The sequence below is a fragment of the Manis pentadactyla genome, chromosome 9 (assembly GCF_030020395.1).
Source record: "Manis pentadactyla isolate mManPen7 chromosome 9, mManPen7.hap1, whole genome shotgun sequence".
In the NCBI taxonomy this organism is placed as follows: Eukaryota; Metazoa; Chordata; class Mammalia; order Pholidota; family Manidae; genus Manis; species Manis pentadactyla.
This window is the reverse complement of record NC_080027.1, coordinates 67,375,576-67,403,336: the sequence shown is the minus strand read 5'-3', so window position 1 is coordinate 67,403,336 and position 27,761 is coordinate 67,375,576. Positions and strand designations below refer to the sequence as shown.

Sequence of the window (27,761 nt, the reverse complement as noted above, 5' to 3'; positions counted from 1 at the left end):
CATAGGAAGTGATCTCCTTGAAATTGGTCTTGTCAGTGATAGGATTTAACAACAAAGCAAAGGCAAAAAACAAAACAAAATAAAAATAAAGAAATGGGACCACACCAAACTTAAAACCTTCTGCACAGCAAAGGAGACCATCAACAAAATGAAAAGACAACTTACAAAATGGGAGAAAATATTGCAAATCATATATCTGGTAAGGTATTAATGAAATCCAAAATAAATAAAGAGCTCACACAACTCAATAGCCAAAAAAAAAAAAAAAAATCTGATTTAAAAGGAACTGACTAGAGAGGCAGAGGAACTGAACAGACATTTTTTTCAAAGGAGGCTTACAAATCAACAGGTACATGAAAAAGTGATCAACATCACTAATTACCAGGGAAACGCAAATCAAAACCACAATGAGATAATACCTCACATCCATTAGAATGCCTATAATCAAAAGACAGAAGATAAGAGTTGGTGAGGATATGGAGAAAAGGGAACTCTTATGTATTGTTGGTGGGAATGTAAATTGGTACAGCTGTTATGGGAAACTGTATGGAAGTTCTTCAAAAAATTAAAAATAGAACTATCATATGATCCAGCAATTCTACTTCTGTGTATATTTCCAAACGAAATAAAAATAGGATCTCAAAGAGATATCTGTGCTCCCATGATTACTGCAGCATTACAAACAATAGTCGATATATGTGTCCATCAACAGATGAATAGATAGAGAAGGTGTGAGATATATACAGGAGTATTATCCAGTCATAAGAAAGAAGGAAATCCTGCCATGTGTGTCAATATGGATGGGCATTAGGGATATTATGCTAAGTGAGAAAAGCTGACAGAGAAAGAAAAATACTGCATGGCAACACTTTATGTGTAGAATCTTAAAAAAAAGCTGAAACATAGAAACCGAGAATAGAAAAGCAGTAAAACAAAAACAAAAACAAAAACAAAAACAAATGGTTTTTTTGAAGACACTATGACTTCCAAATCACCTCTTTTCTTAGCTTCAGAGGTTACTGATTCAACAGCACATAGAGAAATGCCCAGAGGGGCATGGATATTTCCAGGGGGCACAAGTTTGTGCAGAGCTGTAGTGAGATGAAAAGGTTTTGAACAGTAGATGTTTCTTTGTTGTCATGTTAATTGTCATTGGACCCTCATGAATAACCCAAATAAATCAAAGACGTTGGTTATGGAACAGGATTCAAATCTAGGATGAAGTATTTTGTTTTCAGGCAAAATTGTTATATATATATATATATATATATAAATAAAGAAAATCCAAGGAAATTAATTTTTATGATCACATTAGTTATCATGATTACTGTCCAGTAGCTAAGGCCATGGTTAATAAATGGATCCAAGGAAAAAAAGTACTGAGCTTTGAAGGAGGAGAAAAGAGCATTTCACATTTTGTATCATACAAGGTTGAACTTGATAATATCCTTGTGATACATTAAATAGAACATGTTCTTAAGAGGATATTTTAAGAGCAGGCTGACTCCTGTCTTTGCTGAAGAATAATGTATTGTTCCTATATACAAATCTTGATTCATTTCAACTTTAGCAGAAGAACCACCATTCTGATGAATGTTTGATTTTTGTCAAATCTCAATTCACTACCATCTTCATATCTTAAGTTGATGATAAATAAGTTCCTATAGAGAATAAGAAGAATTTTATGTTCTCAGGAGAGGTGATTTCTTAGAGAAGATTTATGCAGTATGAATATTTTGTTCAGACATCTTTAATTATGTAAGGTTCCCTCTTCTGCAAAAAAGGAATAACTCATCTCCTAAAAGGTTGTAGTGAAGGTTATATCAAATGAAACAATTTGGATGGTCTTTGTATATTGTCAGTATTTAAAGTTGTAGCTATTATAATTATTTGAACTAATGATAGGGCATTCTAGAGTATAAAGTATTATGCATATGTAAATTATACAAACTATCTACTGCATTGTTGAACTACTATGTGGGATATACCAGAAAGAGAAGTTTGGCATAAAGAGAAACAGTCTTAGAGCGTATCTAAGAGTTTGCATTAAAGTAAGGAATGACCTTTGTTATAGTGTTTCTCTTCTACCAAAATAAATAAATAAATTGTAGTACCATCAGTTGTTTTTTATTGTCAGGATTATCAGAAAGCTTTTGCCCAATCAGAAGAAAAAGGTCAACATTTTAAAATATGTCTGTTAATAGCTTACCTTACTTGACTTGCATTCATTGTTAATATTCCATAGAAAAAAACGCACAAGCCAACAACGGCTGCCGGAATCAGCATTCCAGTATACCATCCCAGCCAAGCAAAGTATAGCCCAATCTTCTCACCAAAGTACAGCCTTGAAGAAAATGCAAATCTTAGCTGAAGTCAACAAAAGCGACACTACAAATACTGATGTCATGTTCAGAATTTCTGATGGATACTTAAGGTTGCCAGCTCAGTTCCACATCAGGTCCATCTGGAGTACCTTAATATTCCTGCTTGTTAATGAACATAATGACAGTGGTTAGTTTATCTTTAAATGCTGTCATTATAAGGGCAATTTTATAAAGGGTTTATTTCTATATCAAACTTCTTAGCATGGCTTGTAAGGCTTTTCATAAGCCGATTCTTGCTTTCCTCTATTCTGGTAGAATCTCCACCCCCAAATTTTTTTCACATACAGAGTTGTGCTAAATCATACTTTTGCATATATTATAAAAATATGTTCCCCCTCTAGATGGATACTGAAAGCTGATTCAATGTCAGTCTCCATCTGCACCCTTGGCCAGACTTCCTTATGCTAGACACCATCCACATGCTTATGTCACATCTTCCTCAAAAAAGTTCAACTCTGCAGTTCCTGAAGCACATTATTCTTTTCTTTATTATTGTTATTAAGGTATCATTGATATACAATCTTATGAAGGTTTCACATGAGCAATATTGTGGTTACTATATTCACCCCTATTATCAAGTCCCCCCCACATACCCCATTACAGTTACTGTCCATCAGTGTAGTAAGATGCTATAGTCGCTACTTGTGTTTGTGAAGCACATGATTCTTTGCTTGGTTAATGCTATTCCCTCACTTTGGACTATTACATTTCTCCCTCTTCCTCTGTATGACTAGTACTTATCCTTCACTTTATCTCACTTCTTCAAGAAGCCTTTCCTGACTTCTACCTCAACCCTGGGTTAGACGCCCCTGCCTTGTTCCCACATTGCCCTCATGTTTCAGTGTTCTAAATGTTTCTGTATTTCAGTGACCTAAACTTAAAACATTTTATGCCAATTATCTGTCACACCTCCATCCCTCTTCCTCCCCATACAACTGCAAGCTGCTTGAACTTGGCTTGTGTCTTGTTTCACTAGCACCCACCACAGGGAGAATTGAAGGAAGCTAAGGGAATGGATGTATTTTACTTTCCTTCAGCTGATGAACATAGTCTATATGGAAATGACAGATGAGAAGGCAGTTCCCACGACTACTCAGTCACTTTCTTCACCAAGTCTTCTGGCAATATTAACTATCACACTTTATAAAGCTCCGGTAAGAAATAAGTTTCTGGAATTCTCAACAATTGTTGGGTCTCCATCATCTAAAAACCCATAGCCAAGCTCCTTCCGTATGTTTAATATTTTGGTACCCTACGTGGCATTTCATTTGATGGTAGGATTCTGCGCTGAACCTCTGTCAGAAAATAACAAATGTTTTAGAGAGAGTTATTTCATTTAGTTTTAAAGTTTAAATCCATCTGAGGCCTATTGTGTAACATTTTTTAAAAATGCCATACAACTCTTTTATCAAGCAGATTTTGTAACTGACCATTTTTAAAATGTGCTCTTTCCAGATTCAAAATTTTTCCCATGGAAAATAGATTGAAACTAAGGTAGGTTTTGGCTACTAAATGTTTGAATTCATTTTCATAAAAAAAGGAAAAAAAAAGTGCAAACACATGTCCAGAAATGTTTATAAAAAGGAAAATGAATTGGCAGACCTTCACCTTTCATACACTATTAACGAACTGCCTTTTCAGCACGAGAGAACATAGGCTTTGCCTGTGGATCTCTTATCATCCGAGACTAATGTACAAAAAACTGGAGCATGCTTTCTCTTTCATTTCAGGTAGGAAGCAACACAATAAGAGACCCAGGTCCTTAAAACTGTGTAGTCTTAAGAACAACCTAACTCCAAATAATTAAAAAGTCATAGATGCTAAAGGTATCTTTCTGCTGGTTGCAGAAAACTGGGCCTTGTACAAAATCTTAAGCACAAGACTGTATAGTTCAATAGGACTATTTGTCCCATCCCCATCTCAATTTTGGTAACAATCAAGTTCCTAAAAAGGAGGATGAAATCCCACCTATATTCTTTGATGGCCTTCATCTTGGGTGGGCCCTTCATCTCATCCTTCTCCCCTTAGTCATTAAACATAAAATATATGATTTTCATAAGCAAAATTTCCCTTCTATGTCAATAGCCAAAGAATTGGTAATAGCAGCAGAAAATATCCAACTTTTTGAGAATAAAGGTTGCTTGCTGAAACCACCTGAAGCAGAAAGACCACTGTCTCCTACAGACAAAAGAATTATTGGCAATGAAATGTTTGCTTGAAAATCCCAGCTTCATTTTAATTGCTAATCAATATAGTTTTGTGAACTAGCACATCTCACTGTGTTCATATATCTCTAAAATAATACTTTTTTCACTTGCATAAATAAGAATCTGATAATCTGTTGTAATGGACAGAATTAAAATCAAAGCACCTTGACTTTGGTCATACTCAGGTACTTAATTTTGAAATCAAAATGGTTTGGAGCTGGATATTATGCTTTGTACATGAGATCCATGCTGTACCCTTTTCCTTTCTGCTGGGTGCCCCAGGAGGCTCACCTCTATGGCTGTAGCTGCTTTCTTCCTAAAGCCATAGCCCATGTCAGCCGTCCCCCCTTCTATGGGTATAGCTTTTGACAGGTTTTGCCAACTGCTCTCTTCTCTTGTCCTTCTAGGCCTAGGTTTGATAACAGCATCTAGCCTTGCCAGTCCTTGGAAGCTTGATCATCCTGCTGGCTCCCATGATCCTTTACATTCCTGCAGAGTTCTTTTATTAAATTCTCTTAAAATATACCTTCTAGTCTATCAGTTCTACATTTCCTGCTGAACAATGACTGACACAATTGTAATTATTCTTGGTATTTATATTTCATGAATGGTTCAAATATCAAGATACATGATCTTATAATCTGAAAGGTTTTTTTTCTTTTATTCTATAAATTATCTATAGTTAGCTAGGGACCTGATTATACATATTATACATATGTATGAACAAGTCCTTGTTCATACATATTTCCTGATTTAAAAAATTTATTCTCCATCAGGAAATAAATCATGACATAACAGTATTTCAAGACTAATTTCAAGTTGAGGGCAGTTACTCACTAGAAATATACTTCCTGGAATAGAACAGATACTAAGTCTTGTTGAAAGATAAATACATGCATAGATGCTATGTTGGTTATTTTTCTCTTTACTCTCAGTTCCATTTTCTGTCTTTCCTTGTTTTGATGTTTTCACAAAGAAGTAGATTATGCAAATTCCAGTGTAAATTGCTCCTGGTTAATATGGGCCAGGAAGTACTGGAAGTCTCGAAGACGGGAGGAAGGGGAAGCAGGATCTTTTTTTCTCTGTTGGCTGCCCTAGAACTGTCCCCAGAGCTGCCATGCCTTCTCCATTGCTCTATTCCTAATGTCTGGTTGCCTCACAATAACTGTGTGATTTCATAGCTTTCTCATCCCTTGTGTGATCAATTCCCTAAGTTAAGTTTCTTTTACTGAAAATAAAGGCCTATGGTGGCTTCCTTCTTCCTGACTGCATGCTGACTGATAGAGATGATTTGGTGGGCAAATGAAATAATTCCAATCTAAGAAAATGACAACAAAACAGCAAAGTATGCCTTCCATTTTCAGTCCATCCATAGTACCTGATTAAATCCAGTGGCTGATGCTTGTACCACATTCCCCAGCGTGCCCAGCGCTCATACAGTAGATGTCTATTATTCTGAGGTCCATGGGTTTTGATGGGCTGGCTGCTCTTGTAGGCTCCCTGAAATAGAAAAAATAAGATGATTCAGTATCCATACTCTGTGAAATGTGAACTAAATAGGAACTTCTCTTGGTTGTTTTTTCTTCCCAGAATAATTGAAGAACTTATTGAAAGCTTCAGAAATTATGAACTTAAAACCATCACTGGAATGACGTAGTAAATGCTTTTCATATGTGTGTTTCATGGCAAATATTCTGACATTTCCTTAAAAATCTTCTCTTAAAATCCATTTTTAAACCAATCCCTTTCACATAAAGTAGACTTTAGGTTTCACAGTTTGAAACTTGAGGTCTTTTAATAAACATAGTATCTTCAGCTCCATTGAGAAAAATTGTTGTTATCTTTGGTTCAGAAGTTGAATATTATTCTGCTTTAAGAACCGATCCAGCCCAGAAAAAATTAATAATAATAAATAGAAGCAAAGGAAGAGAGTAAATGTTCCTTCAAAAAGTACAAGGCCTATGTCATCAGCGCTAGTCATGTTTACAAATTATACTATCCTTAAAACTTATTTCACATAAGATATTCCCAAAATTGAAGCATGTTTTCAAATTCTTTATATCCCCCCTCAAAATCTGTCATGTAGGTTGCAATTTCAGAAACAGGATATATATGCCTTATAGAGGAAAGTGCTCCCTGAAGGCTGAATTACTCTGCTTCTATAATCAAAAAAGAGAGCAACAGATATGGTGACTATATTTTTCAAAAACAAAACTTAGCAAATAGGATTTGAAAGTTCTTTTCCTCATTTATATGTGTGATGTTACTTTTATAAAAAGTCTGATGAAAATTTAAAGCAAGTGGATTAATGTCTCAGTTTCCTCACACAGATGATGAGAATAAGAATACATATTAATGATACCCAGTATAGAGGAGTTTTGTGAGGGACCACCTGGATAATCACTACAAACGGCCAGGCACATAGATGTACAAATATCAGTGTTAGTTAATTTTAGGTGTTTGACATAATGTCATCATTGAAAAGTACAAACTATCAGCTGAATAATCCAGGACACCCAGGGCTGTGAGTTCCTTTGAAGAAACAGACGCCTTAAACCATGGTCTGAAGGGGTGTGAAGGCTGTGATGAACACATGTGGATCTCACCTCAGGCTTTCTCATTGAACAGATAAATTAATTCTGTAAAAGTGGAAATACAGTTAAAGTGCTGAGGGGGTCAGGGCAGGCTGCCCCAAGAATGTGCCACTTTGGGAAGTGGATTATTTTGAGCTGAAGACAATTAAGGACCGAGAGGCTCAAGAACTTTTTCCTTTCCCCTGAACTCTTAAAAGAACTTAAGACAGGGTGTCTATACCAGGAAGAGAGCTATTACCAAAGACAACTTTTTTTTTTTTTAACACAAGAAGGACTTCATCTGCATGGCATGGCAATAATTTGTTTACCAAACATTTCTTCTGCTTATCTTCCTGTGAATCATTCTCCTTCCCTATCTCTTTCATAGCTCAGGATAGTATGTAAACCTCAGTTGCCTGATAGAGAACCTCTCATGTCTTTGTGGGGCTCCTGTAAGTACATAATCAAACTTATTTTTCTCATATTAATCTGTCTTATGCCAATTTCATTATTAGGCCAGCCAAAGAACCTAGAAAAAAAGAAGGGAAAACTTTCCTCCCTAAGGGAGCCCAAGGGGTTTAAAGTCTAAAGATTGGATGCTAAGCAGATGAAAGCAAAGATTGTGATTTTAAGCATAGGAACATCTACTTGGAAAGGTATGTTTGTGAAATTGGACTGACCTGTTAGGATAGACAGCTCCGAGATTAGGTAGGTGAGGGAAGGTGAAGCAAAATAACAGCCTTCTTTCAATCATTACTGACAATACTTCTAAAATTCATGACTTTCCTTCCTAGCCTCAGCAGTCAAACAGAAGAACTTCTAGGTTTTTAACTCTGCTCAGTAACCTCCATCACCATACTGTTTGGGTTGACAGTGACATGAGGTGGGCTGCAAGAGAAAACTGATGCAAGTGATGGCTCCTGTCCACGCAAATGTTTTCACCCCTTCTCAGAGGACACTCAGTGGTCCTCCCCATCCCTATGATCTGTCCTGTCCTCCATTCAACATACTTTTCCTTGCCTCCATTGTTCATAACTGGTGACATTATCAATTCTATCAGCATGTTAGGCAAACTCCTTCTCACATAAATCTCTCTTTTCCTTCCTTTCTTTCTTCTTTTTCATGCCAAGTCTCTCTAGAAATGTCTTTCTTCCCACTAGCTATTGTGAGCAAAGAATAAATCTCAATTACGGATGAAAGATACAAGACTCACACTAGCAGTACTCCTGTATCAAGGAAGGAGGCCATAAATCACGAAGCTCTTTAACCAAATTATTGTCAGTGCCACTGCCCCGTTTCTCTCTAAGTAAGTCTTGCTGTGGCATTTAAAGCTAACAGACAATTCCTGGGAACTTTTCATTGACTGACTGCCTTGTTTTAGTCACTTAATTTTAACAATATTGTTTTCTGTGTTCCATATATTATTATTTGTGTTCCATATATTATTATTTATAAAAACAAGCAAGGAAATGGTGATTATTTACAATCTATTCCTAATAGGTTCCAAATGTCATGAAAGAGACTATCCAATGAACTGTCAGAACACAGACTAGCCATGAAGGTAAAATCACTTAACAGAGAACAAAACAAACTTTCTTTTAAGCTGCAAAATTTCCACGAGGGCTTAGATTTGCCACTCTGAGTATTTTATCACTTACTATGTTGAATTTGACATGGTGTTTAATTTCTCTGAGCCTAATTTCTGCATCTGTACCTTGCCAAAGTTATTGTGAGGTAAATGGAAGATAGATGCACAGGACCTGTCACATGAAATGCATTAACGTAACACCGGCTGTGGTTACTCCTATTTCTCCTATTAGGAGGTGTACCACAGTGAGGAGGAGCATTGGAGTCTGGCTTCCTGGACTCTAAACTGCACCTCTGATACTTGATCTTTCTGTGTCTAAGCAAAGCATCTATAAAGTGGAGTTAATATTATTGTCTATCTCAGAGGGTTATAGGGATTACATGAGATAATCCATATAAAACATTTAGCTAAGTGCCAAGTAGGGAGTGCTCAGTACATTTTATCTTTTGTGGGTTATGTACTACACTGAATTCCTTGGGATAGGGATTGTATCTTGTGAGTCCTCAGCCTTCATAAATAGAAGTGTGATGCATTTGTAAGTACAGACATTAATCTTCTGAAGATTCCATTCTTATTTTAAAATGCAAAATTACCTTAAAAAGAATACTGTGTGTGTGTGTGTGTGTTTAGGGATGGTGTATAAAACTCATTGAAATGTCATTCATGATTCAGCAGGCAGAGCCCACCACCTTTCTCCACTTTGGAGAAGGCATTTCTTCTTAAAATGGGTAGAGAGATAACATGGAAGAGAAACAAGTAAATAATGGGGTACATATTTCTGGTGTGGGTTTGCCTCAAATTTTCAGGTATCCCCAAGTAGTAGGCACAAACTAGAACCTGCCCTGTGGTGTGGATCCCAAGCTGGGTCAAACATGGAGCTCTGTTTTGGTGCAGAGGGTTGTAGTCAAAGTGGCAGAGCAATGTCTGTGAGTTTGTGTCTGAGACTGGGATTCCTAATATGGGACAAACAGCAGAAAGGTTCTGAAGCACAAGAGCCAGTGCACAGCCAGATTACAGTGGGGTCTCAAAAAGGCCCAGGACCACTCACTGACTAAACTCTACTTGGAAAGGGCATTTAGACTTCAATGAAAAAAAAAATGGGATCAAGCATTGAACATGAGACTTTTTTTTTCTTTTTAATGGAAATTATATTTCAAAATTACCTCATGTGGGGGAAAAGCTGCTATATATGAGCCATTGTTTATAAGTTTACAGATACCTGGGAAAAGAAGAAAAGAACAGTTTTTATGTCAGTTTAAAGACTTCCCTCTGAAGCAACGTACATATACTTGGGTCACTAAATTAATTTAAAAACTTAAATTAACACAAATGACTGCTTAGCCACATCACCAATGAGGACACGAACTTGTGAAAGAGACTGAGACTAAGAGTAATTATATCCTTACAACATTACTAACTGCCGCATTATGAAATACGGTACATTTTAATTCACACCTATTTGGGATCACGGGAGCCTGGAGCAATGTTTTTTTCCCCAAAAAACAATGGAATCAGAAGAATTCCCCACTTCCAATATGTCTCAGAAGGATAGTGGTATTGAAAATCCTTAATTATTTAATACTCAGCCAGAGAGACACAAATAGAAATACATGATACTTCTTAAAATCTCCACCTCAGTGAGAGTGTAGTGAAATGGACACTCTCATATAGTACTGGTAAGACTAAATATTAAGAACACTTTTCTGGAGAGCATTTTTTGTTTCAATATTATTTACTTCAGTAAAGAATTAGAAGTAATTGTACATCCAAACTTGGGGAATCATTTGTTATGGGGCAATCAATTACATTAGGTGCTTAGTAAATCATTTTGATTTGATGAATGCTTATAAAAGAGTATAATGCAGCTATTTACAATAATAATATTTTCTGACATTTCAAAAAGCTTGAGAAAGTACTCATATAATTTTTTAAACAGTTAGCAAATTATAAACACTGTATGTTCTAATTAAGAGATGTATATATAAATGTATATATACACACATTCAATATATATACAGTATATAGATATATGAATACATATATATATATATATTCAATATTCATTTGAAACAGTGGCAATGGAATTTAGATATTTTTAAATTTTATTTTTCTATTCTTGTGCATTTATTGTATGCTCCACAAAGTGCATAGTATCTTTATAATCAATTAAAATGTCACATTTTTATTTTTAAAGACTACAGCAGCATATAGTGCTATAATTAGATACATTTTTAGTTTATATTTTGGATTTCTCTATTTTATTTATTGCTTAGAAAAGTTCTGATTAGACATACATCACTTTTTCTGTAAGGACTTAATGTCTATTTTGACTGCTCAGTAATAAATGAATTACTAATCAGAGGAGAACTAAAGTCTAACATTCTTTAAAAAATGGTTGATTGAAACAGTTTATTTTACTTCTGTGGCACTCCATTTAATGCAAATCAATAGAGATCAGTATAAGTTTCCACTGGCTTTCAACTTCTTATTTTCAAGAACTTTAAGACAAGACTAACATTTGATCTCTCTAGCTATCTTGTATTTTTTACACAGCAGTGAAAAGGACAACTCTTTTCCTGTTGTTTTCTGCTCTGCTCAATGTAAACTTTGCAATTGTATTTAAGTTTCCTAGGTGAGACTTTCTGAATTTTCTTTTGCATCAAACATAGTAGTGTACTGCTGAATATTCAAACACCACAAATTTAAAAATTAAAATTAGTTGTTATTTCACCTTCCAGAGGTAATCTCTAAAAAGTTTTCATACATATTCTGGATTTTTTTTTCTTTGTATGCATATATGCTCAGGAAATGGGATTACATTGCACTTATAGTTTTTTAGTTTTATTTCACTTATTAATGCATTATGTGTATCTTTTAAAGTAAGTAAATGAAGAACTAATCACCAATTTTGATCTCCATGAGTAAAAGGTTTGTATCATATACTTTCTATAATATAGCATATAATAGGTGTTTGATAAGTCTGAGTTAAGAATGAGCAAATATCATGTAATTTTTAATAGATTAATTATGTGGATGTAGCCTAACTTATTTGTCAGTTCCTAATGATGGACAGTTAAAGTATTTCCAGTTCTATTCTATTCTATTCTATTCTATTCTATTCTATTCTATTCTATTCTATTCTATTCATTTATTTTACAACAAACACATAATGAACACATTTCTACCAATATTGTTATTCAAAAGTCTGATTATTTCTTTGGGATAAATTTCAAGAAATGAAACTTTTGTTCCAAAGTTTTTGCACATTTCACATATTGCTACATACTGCCAAATACCTTAGAAAAAGGTTTTATTTTATTTTCTTATTTATTTTTTTGGAAGGCTGAAAACCGTAATGTTTAGAGTTTGTGTTCAATGCATTATATCCACATATTTAATGCATGAAGGCAAAAAGCTTCACTTGTTAAAAAATATTTCTGGGTATAATTACTAACAGCAAATTCTACTTTATGTTTTCAAATAGTGTTCTTACCCACTTTTGATATCCCATTTTCATATTTAGTATGCTGCAGCATGTGATAGACTATCCTGCTTCGGGTAGCATTGCTGAAGAAGGTGTCTTTATTGTTTATTATGAAGCTGTTAAGATAAGAGGATTGGTTTTAAAATTCAAAGCAGAGCGCAGAATCCAGCAACAGCTCCAAGTTCCTGGGTCATCATCCATCTGTTTCTCCATTAAAACTAATGCATGGGAAGTATAGTGAATCAGAAGAGAAACCATCCTCTTTGCAAAAAAATTCAACTAGCAGAGAAAAAATATACTTACAAGTAATACAGGGCATTATCAAATATTCATTTAAATGTCTTTTAGTTTATAAGGAAGCCTAGATGTCCTATATTTCTTGTTTAGCACGGAACGAGGAGAGAATAGATTGTCTGTTGGCTCTCATAAATTTTGTACTACCTTAAGCAATGTGGTTCCAAATAGAACACATTAAACATTGATACCACTTCACCATACCATACTTTCCAAGCCAGCTCATCTTGTGCTCAGAACCACAGAAATGAGCAATAGTCCTCCTTCCCCTTCATGCCCTGTATTATCCCCGTGTAGGAAGAGTTACAAAGAGGAACCAGGTAAGAGCCAATGGTGTCAACAGCTTAACAGTAATGCCCAGAGGAATGGAAGAATCTGTTTCAGCATTTACTTTATGATATGTTGGAGCCTCAGAAAACTGGATGTGTCCTGGGCCTTACTCAACTTCTGATAGTTCCTTTTACCAGTTGCTTTACCTCTGTGAGTGAAAATCCACCAATTTTTCAGGCACATAGTAATAAAGTATTAGGTCTCCTATGATTCTTGTTTTTCCTTCACCATGCATATTCAAACAGTTGCCAAACTAAGTAACTTTTCTAACTGAACTGCCTCTCTCTGGCTTTGTGCTCTGCATCCTATTTTGGGTCTCACTGCCTCTTGCCTAGATTATGAGAAGAATGTCCTCCTAACTGGCTGCCCAATTTCCACATGACTCTTCAAGCATAGCCCTGATCCTCAGCACACTCCGACTTTTAATTGGTAAGCAGCTCTCCATCGTATGAATAATTAAACTTTTTATTTTCCTCTCAGGCTCTCTAGACTTGCATTTCAGCATCTCCCTGGGTCTTATTTCTTATAGCTCTGCTTCTTGCTTCTGATAATCTGTCAAATTGAAGAATTTATCACCTTGAAATCTCATGCTACTTTCCCTCAGGATTGTGATCTGTCTGTGGTATCTGTTCCCCAACTCCCCCTCACCTCCCTCCTCGTTTTACTATCTCCCTCAAACAGATTCTAGGATCTTCTCCTCTGGTTGTAGCTTCTCTCTCTCTTACAAAAATGTGCCTTTTACTTGGGTCTTTCCTATCACACTGATTTTACTCAGCCTTGTTTTATGGTCATCTGTATACCTGTCTATTGTTAGACACTGAGTTCCTCCAGCATTTCAATATTGTACTGTTTAGTTTTGTACTTGGATGACCAAGTTCACAGCTCATGTCCTGTTAACTGTAAGTATCAGAAGGAATGTCTGTGCAATTTCTCACTATCAGATTGATTCAGACTTGCCTGAACAAATATTTCTTCAGTAGGGAAGTTACTTTTTTCATGAAGTTACATTGTGGAGGGAGAAAAAAATAGTAAATAAGGAAAAATTAACCAATTTCAGGTAACTGCAATGAAGAAAAATGAAACAGCGTAATGATGTAGAGAATAACTGGGACAAGGAGACTACAGATAACATTTTCAGGTAAGGTCTCTTTAAGTTGGTGACATTTGAGGTGGAGCTCAATGATAAGAAGGATTGTGTCATGAGAAAATCTGTGGGAAGAGTATGTTAGGCAAACAGAACAGTTAAAAAACAAAGACTCTGAGATGGAATTACGATTAAGTTTTGATGAATCAAATCAAAACCTGTGTCCCTGGAGTAAGTAAATGGTAGGGAAAATTGCAGAAGATGAGATGATGTTGGGAAGGGGCCATAGCATATATGGCCACATGGCAGATGATAAGAAATTTGAATTTTATTGTAAGTGCAAATTGTAAGCCATTTGGGCTTTTAAGCAAGACGATTGCATGATCTGATTGAAGTTTTCTAAAGATCACTCCATTTTCTTTGGTTCAGAAATAAAGGGCAGAATGTTTTTATCTGATGCATCACAGAACCTGAAAAAGTAAAGCGAAAAGCTAACGGAGCTTCCGTGGTACTGTAACCTCTCTCTAAAGCTGGAAGTCACCTGGATTTCCACTCGTTCCTCCACTTCCCACAGCTAGAATTAGAAAGATTGTTTCCAGATCCACCTTTAAGACAAAGCATGAAATAAATCAAATATTTGGAAGGAGAGGCTTTCCCATTGATTACTGTCTCTGTCACGTTTGGTGGTCTGGAATTCTGCTCAAGCCTGCCTCTCAACTTCTCACATCCTAAAGTATAGGTCAATCCAGAATAGTGTACAGCAGAGGCCCTACAGCTGTACAGTGTACTGTGCATTTCTCTATCTTTATGCTTATCCCATTTTATTTGATTATTAATTTACATTTTTGTCTGCCCCACTAGGCTGGAAGTACCATAAAGGCAGGGACTGTTCTATGGCCTTAGTCTGTATCATGTAGAAACTTAGTACTAGTTCAATGAATAAAGGAATAGAGACATGTTGTTATGTAAATAAATAGATGATAATCAAGCAACAAATCCCTAAAAAGTCTTAATTCTCCTGAGTTTAATTAAGATTAAGATGGATCAAATATGTATATATTAATTAAATATAATTATAAATATGATAATTTATTAACTGGAACAACCCATTATTCAAACATGTTATTTAATAGAAATTCTATTATGATCATCACTATCATTATTGTTACTTTAACTGGGTGACTTACTACCATTGTAATTATTTTGAAAGAATTGTGAGCTTAGACTCTCAGCCTATGAGTTTACAATTAATTATTCATTACTTGAATGTCTCTAAATCATTGTTGATAAAGAATTAATAATGTTTGTTGAGTGTTGTTCTTAAGTGTGTAGTTTAATTCAATGACTTTGGCAAACAATGAAACTGGACCAGGTATTTTTCTTCTATCAACAACTTCCAGATAATGAAAGGTAACAAGGCAGTTAGTATGAGAAAAGAGATGGGAACTTACTGGTGAATCCGTGCACGACTGAAGGGGCCAGTATAGCAGTCTGACTTCTCCAGGTCTGGAAAAGCTGACTTGTCAAGAACCATTGGGTTTTGGGCCATCCATTTTTTAATTCTTCTAAAATAATTTTGCACACTGGAACAAAGTCACACTTTAGAATTAGACTAAGTTGCATTCTAGAGCCATGCCTAGAATTACTGTTTCAAAAGAGTTTCAAAAAGATACACACACCCACACTCATACCCAGCTCGTACCCACACAGCATTCCTCCTGTGCCCACACAAAAGAAGTAAATTCCAAAACAACCAAATCCTGCATTTGTTTAAACTCATTCAGGGCAACTAGGTTATCCTCATGAAAAAAATTCTCAAGGAAAATATTAAAGAATCATCATACATAAATATGGTGGTAGGAAAGAGCATAAACAATAAAAGTAGCATGACATGTTTATTAAATTTGTGTGTGTACATATGTACGATGTATGCATTTATCTGTATCTATTATATGTAGCTATAGATCACTCCCTGAATCTTTAAAAAATCTAATTATATGTCTCTGCAAGATTGGAGACTAAAAAGAAATAAATGACTATGACACTCATTTTATAGTGTTGGGAGCCAGCGATGTAATGGAAACAGCAAGGGGTTTGGAGTCAAGCAAAACTGGGTATAAAGGCACAATGTAGCTGTGTGCACTTGTATAAGTTATTTAACAGGTTGCCTCAGTTTCCTCACTCATAAAATATAAATAATAATATCTTGCTGGAGAGTTGTGAGTTGTTTTACTTTAAACTTGATCATTAACAATAAGGGAAGTTGAGGTAAAGAGCCTTTGTAGTACTTTTAAAACTTTAATGGCATATGAATCACCTGAAGATCTTGTCAAAATGCAAATATTAATTCAGAAGACCTGGGGTGGGGCCAAAGATTCTACATTTCTAACTAACTCCTAGGACAGCTCCTGCTGTTATCCACTGTATGTAATTTGAGTAATGGATTTATCATGGGCATCAGATATATAATATCAAGACACTATTTCAAGAAATCTGACATCAGGATACTTTGACCTCAGCTTTAGATTACAGTCTAACAGTTTTATCGTGGTATATATACTGACTGAAATCTTATGTTTTACAAATTTTTGAAAAAGCAAGTAAGATATATCAACTCTGGAGGCTGATTCTGAAAATCCAAATTCTGAGTTACTATAATAACAGCTGGGCTTACTAAAAAAACGTGCAATATTCATTCACGCACTATGAGGTTAGATCTTTGGCGATTTTTGGCCTCTTCTCAATAGTAAGTCAAAGTAGTAGGATAAAATATTTTCTTAGACAAGTACAATGAATCTTAATATTTGGTCAACTCTGCTTAAACTTATTTAAAAAATTAGCAAAGCAATGTGCAGGAAGCTAATATTGTATCTTAGGAATATTTTTTTCAAGCATATTATGGTAAAATTGCTATGCATAATCTGAAATAAGAATCAAGTCCTGATGTGAAGTTTAGTACAGACCTTTCCTTTGCCAAGTAAAGCTGTCATTTAGATACCAAGTCATTTTGGTTTTGGAGGGACCAGAGCATTTCTTTCTAACCTAACGTAATAAATGAGCAGTATCTGAGGTGCTCATTTTGCTTCTTTTCATAAAGAAATCCTCTGAAATCACAAAATATCACCATATTGCAGCAACTAGGTCACAGGCTTGTAGAAAACACTGAATAGGGTTTATGGAAATTACTCCATATTTTCAAACTTTACATAGTGAGAAAATGTGGTAGGAGTTGGAGGATGAGTGTTGTAAAGACCAAGGCCAGGTCACCTCAAAATGTGTCACTTTGGCAAATTGATGGCTTTGAATTAAAGTGACTATCGGGACCACCAGTACAGGAAGAATACTCTGACTCTGCTCTGAAACCAGGACATAAAGCTCCCACATGAAGGGTACCCTCCTGTACCAGCAGACAGACACATCCTTGTCACCAGAGAGGGTATCAGAGCCAAGAAGGCTGTATATATATATATATATATATATATATATAAATTTACAACCCCAGCCTCAGTGCTGTTTAGAGTTCCTTACTAATTGAAGCTCCCAAACCTGTTGCCTTTGTCCTGTCAGTTCCTCATATACCTATTTTCTCATTGTCTAAAATGTATAAAAACTGCCTGCCTTGGTCATTTCTTCGGGTCTCAATTTCATTATTGGTCCTCTGGGTGTATGTAATAAAACTTTGTTATTCTTTCCTATTACTCTGTCTCATGTTAATTTGATTCTCAGACCAGTCAGAAGAACCTTGAAGGGCAGAGAAAAAAATCTTTCATCCCTAACAGTGTTCTAGTACTGAATTTGCCAAGCAATGAAATTGAGCCAAACATTTCCAACTTTCCAGCATCAGGTTCCTCATCTCTCAAGAAAGGAAGTAATTCCATCTGTCCTACCTTCATTCGGTGGCTAAGAGGATCAAATAAAAGGAGGCATTCTGACTATACTTACAAAATGCCAATGAGTTATTGCACCCAAGGGTCTATTATCTATGACAAAATTGCAAACATATCAGAAATGAATGTGAATTTAAAAAAAAGAAATTAACCAAACTGACCTTCAGATCATCACTGTTCTTTTTCACAGAAAATAAACAATATTATCAGTTTAGGCTCTTCATATACAGTTCCTATAAAGGAGTAAATTGCATCTGATAGTGAAATTTTATCTGATAGGGGTCAGGCCTGAATTTGAATCACAGGATGCAAAATTCTAGCTTATTATTTAGTTTCTTTGATTCTAAGTTTTCTCATCTCTAAATGAAGAGATATTTTGAGAATTAAAAATGTAATGCCTGATGTTACAGTGCTCAGCACACAGTAAGCACTCAATACATGTTTATGAGGAAAAGGGGTATTACTACTAATTCTACTATTCTACCACTCCCACCACCATGCCACCAACATAATCTAAGGTATTATCTACACTCTACCATTAGTGTCGGCCATCTTGCAGACTGAAGGTTTCATGGTGTAATGTGAAGATGACTTCTAACAGAGCTTTAAGTTCCTTAGCTAAAATGAGTAGAAAGCAGAGAATTCTATGGAAATTGAAAAGAAGTCTGAATTAAAGAGTCAAAAGAACTTGGCTGGAGCATAAACTCTACCAAACCAGCTGTGAAGGCTGGAGTTTGAGATGTGGGGTGGTAGGAAGTGGAGATAATGGAGTCACTTATTTCCCTGATCTGCAAAACCAGTTACTCTTTGCTTTGCCTCCCTAAGGGGTCATTTTGAAGATGCTCTGATAACTGAATGTGAAAGTGCTTTGTAAACAGACGGTAAATAGAAATAATAATAGAACTATAGCCATTCCTATCAACCTGACTAGAGAAATGACAATTTTCGAAAGCTGGATAATTGCCTGTACATTATTTATCACCTAATGGTTATTGTTCAAAATGCCCATGCACAAAACATCTTTCCCACTTCAGGAAATGGAAAGCACAAGTAAAATATAAGCACACCCAATGAATTTTATGCTTCTGCAAGACTCTGAAAGGAAGATGCCTGTTTATCAGAAAACTCACTAATTATGCAGTAGCAGAACCTCACTAATTCTATAGAGCACATTGAACCTAGCCCAAAGAAATTTTATGAACACAGCCAACATTAAGTTTGCACCTGCAGAGAAAAACAAGAAAAACTTGCAGTTGTAAATTTATATATTATAATATTCTAATACTTTCTCTGCATTATGCAAAAATAACTGGAAATATGCTACACAGATGAAGCTAAATATGCCCAAGGGAAATGATGAAATCCAAGCATGTTAAGCTGGCAAACAGAAAAGATCTGACATGGTTGAGGAGCATAGTTAATAATCTCTCTCTTTTTTTTTAAAGAACCATTTGAGTATTCATGCTTTTAATATTCATTTAATTCCAAGTTCCCCCCCATGATTTATTTTTCTTGCCATCCATTCCTACTATATTTATATTTGTTAAAAGAGATCACCATTCTTCTATTATAAAATTCAGATTTTTTCTATTCTATAGTCCTAAATTATATTCAGCCATTTTCTTAGTAGAGAGCTAGATTTATTGAATCCTTTTTCTAAAATGGTCTGATTATATGAGTATTATATGAGTATTCTCCCTTTTTGTCATTCTGATAGGGCATACCTTATCACATTCACATTTTGTTTTTGTTAACGGATTCTTTTGCAATGAGCAGAAAAACAGACCAGTATAAGAGGTCTTTTGTTTTTAGCCTCTATTAAAATGAAGCTTATTTCCTCCAGTGAACAGGAATAAGGTGATTCAGGTGGGAGAGTTTCTCCTGTCTCAGGGTTATGGTTTGATTAATTCATCATAACTTGTGTTACCACAATAGCTACAATATGTTGGTTTGAGATAAAGCTCTTAAAAATAAGCTTATTTTCAATACTAGGATAAGAGGAGATGCTTCAGTTGATGGAATAAGAATAGGTCTGTGATTCGAAGGTGCTGTCTGACGTTGGTAAACCACTTCATCACTCTGGATGCTAGTCCTTCCTTAGCACCTCTGTCAAATAAGAGATTTGAATTGAATGATCCAGGTCTCTGCTGAGTCTGTTGTTTGAATACTCTAGTTGGTTATCATTTACCTTTCGATCCTAGCTTTATAACTATTTTTAAAATTAAAACCTTCTAAGATGCTAACTTGCAACTAAATTCTCCTTCCACAACATTGTATCAAGGGAAGATTGCAGGAAGAGCAGTGGTAAATAGAAAGAAGAGATTATCTGATTTTGAACATTGTTAAATTTAGCATAAGTCCTTGTGGAAATTTCTTGAAAAAATCAAAAAAGCTTTCCTCCTAAAATTTACAACTGCTGATATAGGTACTCAAATATCTTCTTTACATTTTTTTTTTCGAAGTGACCAATTGGTCATAAAAAAATTACACATCACCTACCAACCTGCTCATTGATTTGCTCCTCCGGTCAGTGTAATAGCATTTTTTCCTGAAAAATAATAGAAATCAGCTGAAGAAAGTAATGAGCAAAGTGAAACCATTGAATGAAAATATTCAATCATATTAGCATAATACTCCAACCTCCACATGCTTAAGAAAGACAAGAAATAAGACAATATGTACAATATGATAGATCTGTGAATTTAATTTTTTTTCTTTCAAAATCTAAATTTTACCAATAAAAAATCACTTTCATGAATCAAGAGATTACTTTTGAGTATTTGATTTTTTTTTCTAGATAATTATTTTTTATTGAAGGGTAGTTGACACACAGTATTACATTAGTTTCAGGTGTACAACACAGTGATTCAACATTTATATACATGATAATTCTAGGTACCAGCTATCACCATACCAAGTTGTTACAATATTTTCACTATATTCCTTATGCTATACATTACATCCCGGTTACTTATTTATTTTACAATTGGAAGTGTGTACTTTTTTTTTTTTTTGGTGAGGGCATCTCTCATATTTATTGATCAAATGGTTAACAACAATAAAATTCTTTATAGGGGAGTCAATGCTCAATGCACAATCATTAATCCACCCCAAGCCTAATTTTCATCAGTCTCCAATCTTTTGAAGCATAACGAACAAGTTCTTCATGGAGAACAAATTCTTACATAGTGAATAAGTTACATGGTGAACAGTACAAGCGCAGTCATCACAGAAACCTTGTTTTGCTCATGCATTATGAACTATAAACAGTCAGTTCAAATATGAATACTCATTTGATTTTTATACTTGATTTATATGTGGATACCACATTTCTCTCTTTATTATTATTATTATTTTTAATAAAATGCTGAAGTGGTAGGTAGATACAAGATAAAGGTAGAAAACATAGTTTAGTGTTGTAAGAGAGCAAATGTAGATGATCAGGTGTGTGCCTGTAGATATGTGTTAATCCAAGCTAGACAAGGGCAATAAAACATCCAAGTATGCAGCAGATTTCTCTCAGAACAGGGGGGGTGAGGTTCTAAGCCTCACCTCTGTTGATCCCCAATTTCTCACCTGATGGCCCCCCTGCAACTGTGCCTGTCTTAGGCTGTTCCTCCCTTGAGGAATCTTACCCATCTCTGGCCAACCAGTCATCTTATGGGGCCATTCAGGGAAATGTAAAGTTGGTAAGTGAGAGAGAAGCCTTATTGTTTGAAAAGGTTAGCTTTCTACTTCTTTGCATATTTATGCCCTGTGGCTTCTATGCCCAGCATTTGTCTTGATGTAACTTTACCACTTGGAATTATAATACTCAGTAAATTTTATATGAGGCTCGAATTCTTTTTAAGGGTTGTAATTAGGAAGGAAGAAGAAAAGCTATAGAAGTAGCAGGTGGAAGAAAACATGGGAAGATTGATTATTTCTTTGACATATCTTCTTGTGGAGTAACTTCAGCATGTATAGGTTTTTAAACTACTAATTAAATTGTGCACACACATTAACATAATAGGAGTATAGTTACATAACCAAAGCATACCTGTAATTACCAGCCATCTCCAGTGAAACCAAGAAAACCAGTTAGGCACCTTAGGCATTTGTGAAAACTTAACTATGATATGGTGGATATTGTCCAACTGAACTTGAACAGTCTGACAGAAATCAGACAAATTAAAACAACCCATTCATGGGGAATGTTCACATCCCATATGTTCTTCTAACAGTAAATAGTCTGTAGTTGTAAGATTTTGGAGTGCTACAACTTGCACTTCTCCTAATTCTTGGTTGAGTTCCATCAGTATAGATCCAGTCAAATTTGTTGTTTTACTGTATGCACAGGCCAGCTTAGATATCTCCTTCTTCATTCCCATGGCAAGTCCAGGAACTGGTGGGATGAGTGCATCTACAGCTGTAGCAGTGCGTGGATCTTTGTTGCAGTTGTTTGATGATCATCTTCTGGCATGAGTCTTCCAGAGAGTGCAGATGTTGGAAGTTCTTTTTCATATCGTATCTTAGTTCATTTTTGGGGTAGCCAAATTACGCTTTGATCCTCTGTATAAACACAAACAGACCCTTTGCCTACACTTTTATATGCCCTTTATACCCTTGTGTAGAACTCATTGGAGGTCACCACACAGGAATTGCCTTTTTTTTTTTTTTTTGGTATCTTTAATTTACACTTACATGTTGAATATTATGTTTACTAGGCTCTCCCCTATACCAGGTCCCCCCTATAAACCCTTTACAATCACTGTCCATCAGCATAGCAAAATGTTGTAGAATCACTACTTGTCTTCTTTGTGTTGTACAGCCCTCCCCTTTCTCCCACCACCCCCATGCATGCTAATCTTAATAACCCCCTTCTTCTTCCCCCCCCCTTAACCCTCCCTACCCACCCCTCCTCCCCAGTCCCTTTCCCTTTGGTACCTGTTAGTCCATTCTTGAGTTCTGTGATTCTGCTGCTGTTTTGTTCCTTCAATTTTTCCTTTGTTCTTATACTCCACAGATGAGTGAAATCATTTGGTATTTCTCTTTCTCCTCTTGGCTTGTTTCACTGAGCATAATACCCTCCAGCTCCATCCATGTTGCTGCAAATGGTAGGATTTTCCCTTTTCTTATGGCTGAGTAGTATTCCATTGTGTATATGTACCACATCTTCTTTATCCATTCATCTACCGATGGACATTTAGGTTGTTTCCAATTCTTGGCTATTGTAAATAGTGCTGCGATAAACATAGGGGTGCATTGGTCTTTCTCAAACTTGATTGCTGCATTCTTACGGTAAATTCCTAGGAGTGCAATTCCTGGGTAAAATGGTAAGTCTGTTTTGAGCATTTTGATGTACCTCCATACTGCTTTCCACACTAGTTGAACTAATTTACATTCCCACCAGCAGTGTAGGAGGGTTCCCCTTTCTTCACAGCCTCGCCAACATTTGTTGTTGTTTGTCTTTTGAATGGCAGCCATCCTTACTGGTGTGAGGTGATACCTCATTGTAGTTTTAATTTGCATTTCTCTGATAATTAGCGATGTGGAGCATCTTTTCATGTGTCTGTTGGCCATCTGTATTTCTTTTTTGGACAACTGTCTGTTCAGTTCCTCTGCCAATTTTTTAATTGGGTTATTTGTTTTTTGTTTGTTGAGGCATGTGAGCTCTTTATATATTCTGGATGTCAAGCCTTTATCAGATGTGTCATTTTCAAATATATTCTCCCATACTGTAGGGTTCCTTTTTGTTCTATTGATGGTGTCTTTTGCTGTACAGAAGCTTTTCAGCTTAATATAGTCCCACTTGTTCATTTTTGCTGTTGTTTTCCTTGCCCGGGGAGATATGTTCAAGAAGAGGTCACTCATGTTTATGTCTAAGAGGGTTTTGCCTATGTTTTTTTTCCAAGAGTTTAATGGTTTCATGACTTACATTCAGGTCTTTGATCCATTTTGAGTTTACTTTTGTATATGGGGTTAGACAATGGTCCAGTTTCATTCTCCTACATGTAGCTGTCCAGTTTTGCCAGCACCATCTGTTGAAGAGACTGTTATTTCACCATTGTATGTCCATGGCTCCTTTATCAAATATTAATTGACCATATATGTTTGGGTTAATGTCTGGAGTCTCTATTCTGTTCCACTGGTCTGTATCTCTGTTCTTGTGCCAGTACCAAATTGTCTTGATTACTATAGCTTTATAGTAGAGCTTGAAGATGGGGAGTGAGATTCCCCCTACTTTATTCTTCTTTCTCAGGATTGCTTTGGCTATTTGGGATCTTTTGTGTTTCCATATGAATTTTTGAATTATTTGTTCCAGTTCATTGAAGAATTTTGCTGGTATTTTGATAGGGATTGCATCAAATCTGTATATTGCTTTGGGCAGGATGGCCATTTTGATGATATTAATTCTTCCTAGCCATGAGCATGGGATGAGTTTCCATTTGTTAGTGTCCCCTTTAATTTCTCTTAAGAGTGACTTGTAGTTTTCAGCGTTTAAGTCATTCACTTCTTTGGTTAGATTTATTCCTAGGTATTTTATTCTCTTTGATGCAATTGTGAATGGAATTGTTTTCCTGATTTCTCTTTCTATTGGTTCATTGTTAGTGTATAGGAAAGCTACAGATTTCTGTGTGTTAGTTTTGTATCCTGCAACTTTGCTGTACTCCAATATCAGTTCTAGTAGTTTTGGGGTGGAGTCTTTAGGGTTTTTTATGTACAATATCATGTCATCTGCAAATAGTGACAGTTTAACTTCTTCTTTACCAATCTGGATTCCTTGTATTTCTTTGTTTTGTCTGATTGCCGTGGCTAGGACCTCCAGTACTATGTTAAATAGCAGTGGGGAGAGTGGGCATCCCTGTCTAGTTCCCAACCTCAGAGAAAAAGCTTTCAGCTTCTCGCTGTTCAGTATAATGTTGGCTGTGGTTTTATGATATATGGCCTTTATTATGTTGAGTTACTTGCCCTCTATTCCCATTTTGCTGAGAGTTTTTATCATGAATGGATGTTGAATTTTGTCAAATGCATTTTCAGCATCTATGGAGATGATCATGTGGTTTTTGTCTTTCTTTTTGTTGATGTGGTGGATGATGTTGACTGATTTTTGAAAGTTGTAACATCCTTGCATCCCTGGGATGAATCCCCCTTGGTCATGGTGTATGATCCTTTTGATATACTTTTGTATTAGGTTTGCTAATATTTTATTAAGTATTTTTGCATCTACATTCATCAGGGTTATTGGTCTGTAATTTTCTTTTTTGGTGGGGTCTTTGCCTGCTTTTGGTATTACGGTGATGTTGGCTTCATAGAATGAGTTTGGGAGTATTCCCTACTCTTCTATTTTATGGAAAACTTTAAGGAGAATGGGTATTATGTTTTCTCTGTGTGTCTGATAAAATTCCGAGGTAAATCCGTCCGGCCCGGGTGTTTTGTTCTTGGGTAGTTTCTTGATTACTGTTTCAATTTCTTTGCTCGTAATTGATTTGTTTAACTTTTGTGTTTCTTCCTTGGTCAGTCTTGTAAGGTTGTATTTTTCTAGGAAGTTGTCCATTTCTTCTAGGTTTTCCAGCTTGTTGGCATATAGGTTTTCATAGTAGTCTTTAATAATTCTTTGTATTTCTGTGGAGTCTGTCGTGATTTTTCCGTTCTCATTTGTGATTCTGTTGATTTGTGTTGATTCATTTTATCTTAATAAGTTTGGCTAGAGGCTTATCTATTTTGTTTATTTTCTCAAAGAACCAGCTCTTGGTTTCATTGATTTTTGCTATTGTTTTATTCTTCTCAATTTTGTTTATTTCTTCTCTGATCTTTATTATGTCCTTCCTTCTGCTGACTTTAGGCCTCATTTGTTCTTCTTTTTCCAATTTCAATAATTGTGATGTTAGACTATTCATTTGGGATTGTTCTTGCTTCTTCAAGTGTGCCTGGATTGCTATATACTTTCCTCTTAAGACTGCTTTCACTGCGTCCCACAGAAGTAGGGGCTTTGTATTGTTGTTGTCATTTGTTTCTATATATTCCTTGATCTCTATTTTAATTTGTTCATTGATCCATTGATTATTTAGGAGCATGTTGTTAAGCCTCCATGTGTTTGTGAGCTTTTTTTTTTTCTTTGTAGAGTTTATTTCTAGTTTTATACCTTTGTGGTCTGAAAAGTTGGTTGGTGGAGTTTCAATATTTTGGATTTTGCTGAGGCTCTTTTTGTGGGCTAGTATGTGGTCTATTCTGAGAATGTTCCATGTGCACTTGAGAAGAATGTATATCCTGTTGCTTTTGGATGTAGAGTTCTATAGATGTCTATTAGGTCCATCTGCTCTAGTGTGTTGTTCAGTGCTTCCGTGTCCTTACTTATTTTCTGCCCGGTGGATCTATCCTTTGGGGTGAGTGGTGTGTTGAAGTCTCCTAGAATGAATGCATTGCAGTCTATTTCCCTCTTTAGTTCTGTTAGTATTTGTTTCACATATGCTGGTGCTCCTGTGTTGGGTACATATATATTTAGAATGGTTATATCCTCTTGTTGGACTGAGCCCTTTATCATTATGTAGTGTCCTTCTTTATCTCTTGTTACTTTCTTTGTTTTGAAGTCTATTTTGTCTGATATTAGTACTGCAACCCCTGCTTTCTTCTCACTGTTGTTTGCTTGAAATATGTTTTTCCATCCCTTATCCCTTGACCTTTAGTCTGTACATGTCTTTGGGTTTGAGGTGAGTTTCTTGTAAGCAGTATATAGATGGGTCTTGCTTTTTTATCCATTCTATTAGTCTGTTTCTTTTGAATGGTGCATTAAAGCCATTTACATTTAGGGTGACTATTGAGAGATATGTACTTATTTCCATTGCAGGCTTTAAATTCATGGTTACCAAAGGTTCAAGGTTAGCCTCTTTAGAATCTTACTGCCTAACTTAGCTTGCTTATTGAGCTGTTATATACACTGTCTGGAGATTCTTTTCTTTCCCTTCTTATTCCTCCTCCTCGATTCTTCATATGTTGGGTGTTTTGTGCTGTGCTCTTTCTAGGAGTGCTCTCATCTAGAGCAGTCCCTGTAAGATGTTCTGTAGAGGTGGTTTGTGGGAAGCAAATTCCCTCAGCTTTTGCTTGTCTGGAAATTGTTTAATCCCGCCATCATATTTAAATGATAGTCGTGCTGGATACAGTATCCTTGGTTCAAGGCCCTTCTGTTTCATTGTATTAAATATGTCATGCCATTCTCTTCTGGCCTGTAGGGTTTCTGTTGAGAAGTCTGATGTTAGCCTGATGGGTTTTCCTTTTCAGGTGACCTTTTTCTCTCTAGCTGCCTTTAAAACTCTTTCCTTGTCCTTGATCTTTGCCATTTTAATTATTATGTGTCTTGGTGTTGTCCTTCTTGGATCCTTTCTGTTGGGGGTTCTGTGTATTTCCGTGGTCTGTTTGATTATTTCCTCCCCCAGTTTGGGGAAGTTTTCAGCAATTATTTCTTCCAAGATACTTTCCATCCCTTTTCCTCTCTCTTCTTCTGGTACCCCTATAATACGGATATTATTCCTTTTGGATTGGTCACACAGTTCTCTTAATATTGTTTCATTCCTGGAGATCCTTTTATCTCTCTCTATGTCAGCTTCTATGCGTTCCTGTTCTCTGGTTTCAATTCCATCAATGGCCTCTTGCATCTTATCCATTCTGCTTATAAACCCTTCCAGAGAGTTTGTGTCATTTCTGTAATCTCCTTTATGGCATCTGTGATCTCCCTCCGGACTTCATCCCATATCTCTTGCATATTTCTCTGCATCTCTGTCAGCATGTTTATGATTTTTATTTTGAATTCTTTGTCAGGAAGACTGGTTAGTTCTGTCTCCTTCTCTGGAGTCTCTGTTATCTTGGTTTGCCTGTAATTTTGTCTTTTCATGGTGATAGGAATAGTTTGCAGACCTGGGACGAGTGACAGCTGGAAGAACTTCCCTTCTTGTT

At 35.8% G+C, this 27,761-nt stretch overlaps 1 protein-coding gene across 1 annotated transcript in view; it reads right to left on the bottom strand.

The window, feature by feature from the left end:
* ANO3 (anoctamin 3) overlaps positions 1 to 27,761 on the bottom strand; it is a 286,329-nt gene that overhangs the window by 91,795 nt on the left and 166,773 nt on the right. Inside the window, exons 7-12 of the mRNA XM_057507518.1 lie at positions 20,335 to 20,379; positions 15,396 to 15,527; positions 12,246 to 12,352; positions 9,916 to 9,971; positions 5,970 to 6,091; positions 2,210 to 2,344 (exon numbers count right to left, since the gene is read on the bottom strand). Of these exons, the coding sequence (XP_057363501.1) occupies positions 2,210 to 2,344; positions 5,970 to 6,091; positions 9,916 to 9,971; positions 12,246 to 12,352; positions 15,396 to 15,527; positions 20,335 to 20,379 (597 nt within the window). The remainder of the gene's footprint in view (positions 1 to 2,209; positions 2,345 to 5,969; positions 6,092 to 9,915; positions 9,972 to 12,245; positions 12,353 to 15,395; positions 15,528 to 20,334; positions 20,380 to 27,761) is intronic.